Source organism: Pseudopipra pipra, chromosome Z, assembly GCF_036250125.1.
Source record: "Pseudopipra pipra isolate bDixPip1 chromosome Z, bDixPip1.hap1, whole genome shotgun sequence".
Taxonomy (NCBI): Eukaryota; Metazoa; Chordata; class Aves; order Passeriformes; family Pipridae; genus Pseudopipra; species Pseudopipra pipra.
The window spans coordinates 70,577,034-70,584,955 of record NC_087581.1 but is presented as its reverse complement, the minus strand read 5'-3'; the positions used below and the strand labels follow the sequence as shown (position 1 = coordinate 70,584,955).

General features: G+C 44.0%; 1 protein-coding gene across 1 annotated transcript; it reads left to right on the top strand.

Moving 5' to 3' along the window:
* The first annotated feature begins 477 nt into the window (after positions 1 to 477).
* Positions 478 to 4,351, top strand: HINT1 (histidine triad nucleotide binding protein 1). Its single transcript, XM_064641536.1, has 3 exons — positions 478 to 646; positions 3,155 to 3,259; positions 4,011 to 4,351. Exons 1-3 carry the CDS (start codon positions 536 to 538, stop codon positions 4,173 to 4,175), a joined length of 381 nt encoding a protein of 126 aa, XP_064497606.1. The 5' UTR covers positions 478 to 535; the 3' UTR covers positions 4,176 to 4,351.
* The last annotated feature ends 3,571 nt before the right edge of the window (positions 4,352 to 7,922 follow it).

Genomic DNA, 7,922 nt, shown 5'->3' with positions numbered 1-7,922 from the left:
TGTAACTTACTAGTCGTATTGATTAGCCTGTTTCATGGTTAGGAAATTACTCATATACAGAAGAGCTGGCACATTAAACTGCTCCTCTGCGGGAGCCATCCCAGCAGCACCCGAAACCCGCCAACTTGTACGAAAAAGCCTAGCGGCAGCCCTGCCCGAGACAGTCTGCAAGGGGAAGTCCCAAGGAGTCGCACAGACGCTCGGGTTGGATTTGACAAGCAGTATTTCTCACTACACCAGCCCCTCCTGCCACCGCACTAACTGTGCAGAGGCAGTCACTTCACAGCTCTGATCCCTCCGCGGCAGCCGCCGACAACCGCACCCGCGGATCCCTCCGCGCCCCGCGGGTCAGCGGGGGTGGGGGGGCGCGCCAGCGCGGTGGGCGGTGACGGGCGGGAAGAAAGACAGCCAAGGCGACCAATCGGTGGGGCGGGCGCGGCCGGCGGTGCTCCGCCGGCCCAATGAGCGCGGCGGGGGCGTGGCCGCGGAGGCGGGCGCGGTGAGGGCCGGCGGGAGCCGCGCGCGAGCGGCCGCCATGGCGGACGAGATCAGCAAAGCGCAGGCGGCGCGGCCCGGCGGGGACACCATCTTCGGGAAGATCATCCGCAAGGAGATCCCCGCCAACATCATCTACGAGGACGAGCAGGTGCGCGGCCCCCACCCCTCCCGGCCCCCTCCCCTTCTCGCGGGGGCCCGGGGGTGCCCTGGAGGCGCTCGGGAGCGCGGCGGGGCGGGCGGGGCGCTCCCGCACCGTCCCTGCAGCTCCGTCGGGCTCCCGGCCAGGGGACCAGGGTTCTCACGGCTGGCGTGGGACAGTAGCCGCGAAACCTGAACCACCCGCAGGCAGTCTCCGTGCGCGCTCCGAGCAGCGCGCCGTGACTGGGTGCTTTCACTTGTCCCTCGTAGCCTCACAGAGGTTATGCAGCTCCGCCCGCCAGGCCTTGGCCGCGAACCTCCGGGAGGGGTTGTTAAAGGGAAAATTTAAAGAGAATTGGAGCTTTTCAAGCTCTTATTAAATAGCGCTGGTCATCCTGCAGGCAGCAAAAGTCGGTTCCAGCGGTGAGGTGGGACTGGTAGCATTCAGCGATGCTGGTGCATCACAGCGTGTTAGAGACTAAATGAAACAATCAATGCAGCGGCTGTCTCCAAGCTGTAAGCTAACTAGTATTCAGTATAAGCACCCCTGCCCCCTTTCCTCCCCCTTCGCACTGAAATGCAGGAGGCATCATTAACAGGGTCTTTTGCTTTTGCTTTTGAAGTGAAGGGTTGTTGTCAGTGTGGAGTGCAGGCTCGCTAAGGATGTCAGATCCATATGCTTGGGAGAGTCGATACAGAAACGTTGCAGTTGCCCTCTTCTCTCAAGAATATTGGAAATCTTCACTGCCTTCTGAAAATCACGCTTATGTTACTGCTCTGTGTTTGTGTGAGGGTGTGCATTCTTTCTTTACCTGGGTCAAAGAGGTTTTTCTTCAGCTGCAGTGGCTACCGCAGAGTAACCAGAGCACTCTTTGAGTAACTTAGAGCATATAGCCACTCCTGACAGCCATTAGTCCACAATATTTTCTGGAAGAGATATTTTACCTTCAGCGCCTTGGTTGATTTTTACCTTAACCTGAACAGAAATGTAGAATTTCTTTTAGAGTTCAGTTGGCTAATGGGGTATCTTTTAATTAATTGTCTTGACTCCATCAATGGCTGGAAATGTTAAAAGGAGAAGGGTAAAGAAGTCTTTTAATCATTAATCGACATGCAGAGAAAAGGGCATACCAAAAAGTACGAAGTCTCTGTGAAATTATGCTTTATCACTGTTGTTCCAGTCGAATCTAAACTTGCTGAAGTGAAGATTGGTTTACCATGACCTCCTGGACTTCCTGTGATTGTGCTTTTTGCTCAATACTACTTCTGCTTTTTGTCCCAAAGAAAAGTGTTTACTACCGATCTTCTGCTCTTTAAGTTCTTTGACACAGTTTGACCATTTGCATTCTGCCTGTGCATGTGCCACGTATAATAGAAAAACTGCTTACAAAGTGATCAACTCGTAGTAAGATTTGCTTAATTGTGTGCAAATTAGTTTTGTTGATCGATTATTTGCTTCCTGTCCTTCTCTGTTTGGGAGACACGAGCGGTTCCTCAGAGATTCAAAACTGGGTAGTATCTTCTTAAATAGAAGTGAAAGTATCCAGGAAATAAATATTTTGAAGAGTCTGTGTGTTGGTTATTGTGACATGACCAATGTTACATGTGAAGGGTAAGTAAGAGGTGTCATTGGACAGATGGTGGCAGAGCACATGCCACGCCTCTGCAGATTGTCCTGGTTGCAGTAGCAAGACCCAGTTCTGTGGTTGGCCATTTGTACAGAGACATAGCTTCCTTTTATCTTTCTTTGCTTTCTCTTTTATTTCTATTACCTATTGGCAAATTCCTAATTTGAGATTTGTTTGATATTGTTAGGTGCTGCTTTCAGTTTCTGATTGGTAGTAATTTTGGTATTTGCATAACTTTAGTTGACAGTCAGCTATTCACTGCTGATCGTTGTTAATATTTCGAAAGTGATGCCTGTCCCTCAGTGTGGGAATGTCTGAAATAGAGCCATTCTTAATGCATTACTCCGAAATCTTTTTCTGAAATCTTTGGTGCTCTTGAGAACAGAAGTGTAATATGGCCTCAAATCACGTAATTTCAGGTTCTTTGGAATTGCCTTGCTATCTTTTGACCAAGGCAATATTCAGACATAACTGGAAGATGATTAACAACTGTTTGCCATTCATTTTATTAAATATGGTGTTAATAAAAATTTGAAATAAGCGTAAATGTACCTTCTGTAGGCATGCCAATAGCTCTATTAGATGCTATGCATATGTTGATATAATAAATCAGGTACCTGATTGCATTTAACCTTGCTGAGAAGACTGTAGCTTTTAAATGGAATAGCAATTTTTTTTTTGTGCCAGCATGTCTTAGTAAGTAGTGTTTTGTGTTTAGAAATTAGACTATGTAGAATAATAAAACACTCGAGAAAAATCAACATCTCTGTTTATGTTTGGATTATCTGATAATCTGCATATGTGTGTATTTAGGAGGGCATATTGGTTTACTGAAACTCTTAACCTTTCTCTGAGACAAATCATATTTTAATTGTTTGCTGTTCCTCCAGTGCCTCGCATTCCATGATATTTCACCTCAAGCTCCAACACATTTCCTAGTGATTCCTAAGAAGCCAATTGTCAGATTGTCTGAAGCAGAAGACTCTGATGAATCTGTAAGTACTCTAGAAGCTTTCTCTACACCAAGCCATGCCTCTAATTACTTCACAATGTAGTAGGCTCTCCCCCTTTTCCTCTTGACATATCAAACAGAGTAGTTCTCTGATACAATAATCCTTGTTCTCTAACTTAGAATGATAATGGAGTTAAAGTTTTCCAGTAAAATTAGTCATAGAAAGAAAAAAGATTTCTCTGTGTGTATTTGCCATGCAAAATGAATTGGTATTTATTATGTTATACTCTTGATGTCTGTTTTCATGGTTTACAGGCAGTAGTACTTTGGGGTTTTTAGCAGGTCAGAGGTGAAGAAAAGGAAAGTTAGCTGAGAGGTGCTGAATATTTCATTTGTAACTATAAACATCAAGCTTAAAGATTTTGCAAAGCTTTACATGGTAAGATAAAGTTTCTTTTCCACCAGAATTATATATGTTGTCTGAAACAGTAATGGGGGCTTTAGCCATAATTTGGCTTCTGTGACACTTTTGTAGTCTGTTACAGCCTGGCTTGAAAAAAATTTGTAGCTTTATTTCCCCCCTATATTTTGCATAGTAAGTCTTTATAGTTTTTCTTGGAAAATGTCAGTTGCAGTCAGACAAAAGTTTGAAGAGCAGTGGCTGAATTTCTGAGAATTATTGATTCTCTGCTCTTATTCCTTCCCTCCCTGCCCTTTTCCCCTTTTTATGTGTTTTCTGGTTGTTGTTTTTTTTTTTCCTTTTTTTTTTTTTTTCCTCTTTCTTTCTCTTCCAGCTTCTTGGGCATTTAATGATTGTTGGCAAGAAGTGTGCTGCTAACCTGGGCCTGACCAATGGATTCCGGATGGTTGTGAATGAAGGGCCTGAGGGTGGGCAGTCTGTCTATCACGTACACCTCCATGTTCTGGGCGGCCGTCAGTTGGGCTGGCCTCCTGGCTAAGATTTTTACACCACAAGAGCTAACTGCATGCATACAAGTTACCACCGAACAGATTCAATGTGTTATCCATCAGTCTAGCCACTGTTAGTGTATTGTGTTTTTTTTTAATGTGTGTCTACAGAGGGTATTAAATGCTCTGAACAACATTCGCACAATAAAATTTAAGCATGTGGGAATCGTCTCTGTCTGGTGTGCCTTACTTACGGGAAGAGTTCTGCAAGGGGAAAGGATGTTCTCTGGCATTTAAGGTTTTGATCTGCTAGCAAACCTTCTGTAGACAGTGATTTTCTGTGGCATTTGAAACCTGGAGGTGCAGCTGAACTGCTTAGCAGACTTTCATGTCTCTTGGGAAGAAAACTTGAAAGCTTTTTGAGTGTGGTATGTAAATATTCATAAAGCCAGTGTAGGCTGCCCCTGAAATTTTTTTAAAAAGTGAAATTCGAACATCCTGTGCAAGGCTTGTGTCAGTACAGTGCAGTGTGTTGGGAACATACAGCTCTCATTGGAGCTCACTCTCAGTGGCATTATAAGGCTCCATTTTTCCAATGAGAAGGGGCAAAACAATAGTCAATGGCAGCTGTCATAGATCCATAGTGCCTGGGTACATAACATTGTGATTTGGATCAAATCGAGGGATTGAAAATACTGAACTCTTCTAAGAGATGCTCAAGGCATTTCGTCTTGGCATGTGAGCAGCGTGATGTATTTATATACATTTTAGATTCCAGATTTTAGCAGATTTTGTCCTTCACTGAACACTTTCTGTGTTGCTGCATACAGTTAGTTTTTCATGCAACAATGTAATCAGATCTCCAAGGCAATAAATCTTCTTGAAGTTAGGGTTACAGCTGTGACTGCCAGTGTAACTATAAAATAACTGCTCTTTCTGATAAAATTGAGTCACCAGTAACCGGTTTTTATGACAAAAGATACTTGAAAACCTCTAGGCAGATGCCTTGAGAAAAACTGGGTTATTTGTGAGCACCAGAGGTGTTAAAGAAATGTGGGAGTGTAGTGTAGAGGGTGGACAGGTAAGGGGTGTGACTTGCGTTTTCTGCTCAGATAACTAACTTGCAAGTTCTGCAAAGCCATTTGAATTCATTCAACTTGTAAGTATTCTGTAAGTACCTCTGGATGTCCTGGCCTTTGAGAATTTTTGCCACAAGATGTGACTTAAACTGGAAAATCAGGTAGTGCTTCTGAAGGTGGCTGGTCTATACTCGAATTAAGAATAAAAAGGTGGTTCTGTAGTGGTAGCCTGATGGTGTAACTCCTGTGTAACCTGCATAGAAGAGAAGAAGAAAACCACCCAATCTCCAGAGGTACAACATCCCTGGGCAAATAGCTGAGTGTGCATCACGAGAACAAGTGTTGATTCCGTGGCTGGGTGACTACTCCAGTACAGCTGCTCTGTCCTGTGATTTCTAAGGCCACTTAACTAAGGAAGATGCGTTAACTGCATCACAGGGAGGCAGCAAACTTCATCGTAGTAAGCACTGAGGAGGTGGATATGGGAAAGCAGGATTATCCTACACATCCTTTGACTCTGCATTACTGATGGATCTGAAACACCCACTGGAAGATGTCTTGATCTCTGCTGTTCTGCAGGTAATCAAATGTACTTAGATGACAAAAGCCTGTGAGCAACCCAAGGACTTCACCTCTATTTAATTGTCATGCGCAGAAGGTGGAAACAATTTACATGACCTGAATACAAGCTAACGTATAATCTGAAATTGAATTGCTGAAGTGTAATGCACTGTTACATTGCTCCAGATTAGAGACAACATGAGTGTCCGAGAGAGAGCTAAACTGCACTGTGACATTTAAGTCAGTTTCTAAAATGTCAGATACTGAGTTTGAACACTTCCTAGGTGTGAAATTTTGCATTACTTTAGTTATTGAGCTGCCCAGTCTTGTTGAGCCAAGCTGACCACATGTACCCAATACCATTCTTGAAAATCCCATGATGGTAACTGTTGCAGGTTTGGACAAATCATCCTGACTGAGGCTACAGTTGTCTTATTTTCTCCTTTTTGTTTGGTGTTTTCATGTGTGTTAGAACTCATTTTTGTGGACCACATTGGATTTCTCTCAAGATCACTGTGTTAATATTTTATCTGACTATGCCCGTATTTGCTGTGGATTTAAATAAAAAGTTCTGGTTTCATCCTTTTTCTTCTCCAGTTATTGGGGGGAAAAACAGCCATTGCAACAATTCCTTTTACTCCTTAACAGACAGGAAACTTCTGTGATGAGCTAGGCAGAATTTAATCTTTTTTTATTGTTATTCCCAGTTACAAATTTCTTTTCTTTTGACAAACTGTAATAGTATACTCTAACCAATTCATAGCTGAGCTTGAAAGAACTAGTGGAAAGTCAAAACCTAGGCTAATGCTGTTGGGCAGAGCTGTTTGCTGGTTTTGGCCACTAGGTATGTGCCCTGTGCCTATCATAAAGGATTTGAAAAGGAAATCTGGGTTTCATTGGACTATGATGTGCTTACACACCATACCTGGAGTAGTTACAAGGCTGCCAGGTGGGGGAAAAAAGTGTAAAATGTGGAGTCTTTTGTGTAGAAGTTGAAGAGAGAGAGGTGATTTAAGGAGGGGCCACTGCTTTGGGTTAGGATCATGACTCTTTGGCAATGGGAAACTTGGGAAATGTCTGGGGATCCAGCCCCTTGAGCTTCAAGAGAGCAACATTTTCTGAGAAACATAAGGGTTTTCAGAGAAACAGCATCTAGAGATTCCAGAAGAAAGATACGACCTCTTCTCAACTCATGGTAAAAGAGAACCAGCAATCCTGCATGCAAATGGTAAAAAATGTAAGTATTAGCTGATAGGATGTTGGAAAGCCAGAAGTACCTATAAAGACAGTTGGACTGAATGGTCTTGGAGGTCTTTTCCAGCCTTAATGATTATGATTCTGAGATGTGACTGAATAGATGTGAGCGTGGTTAACTTGGTGTTACTAAACTTGCTCAAAACACAGCCTTACTGGAGACAGCACTTTGAGGATGTGAAGGGTAAGGGGACAAAAACTGAGGCTGGAGCTGTAGTTTCTGACCCCTTTTTCAGGAAGGATTTGTAATGTTGGCTTGGCTGAGGGTCAAGGACCAGTCAACCTTTTATAACTGAGACTTTAGTAGCAGAGAAGACTCACAGTTGAGAATAACTAACTATACTCCAATCAGGTAGTTTTATTTTGTTGTTGTGGTAGCTGTGCTTCAGTCAAGTTTTCATAGAATGTAATCACAGAATTGTAGAATATGCTGAGCTGGAAGGATCCCATCAAGATCATTGAGTCCAACTCCTGGCCCTGCATAGAATACTCCAAGAATCACACCACGTCCTTGAGAGTGTTGTTCAAACACTTGAACTCTGTCTGGCTTGGTGCTGTGACCACTGCCCTCGGGAGCCTGTTCAGTGCCCAACCACCCTCTGGGTGAAAAACCTAAACCTCCCCTGACTCAGCTTCATTCTGTTTCCTCAAGTCCTGTCACTGGTCACAAGAGTGATCAGTGCCTGCCCCTCTACTTCCCCTCCCAAGGAAGTTGTAACTGCAATGAGGTCTCCCCTCGGTCTCTTCTAGGCTGAACAAACCAAGCGTCTCAGCTGCTCCTCACACAGCTTCCCCTCCAGACTCTTCACCCTCTTAGTTGCCCTCCTTTGGGCACTTTCTAACAGCTTAATACCTTTCCTATATTGCAGTGCCCCAAACTGCACACAATATTGGAGGTGAGGC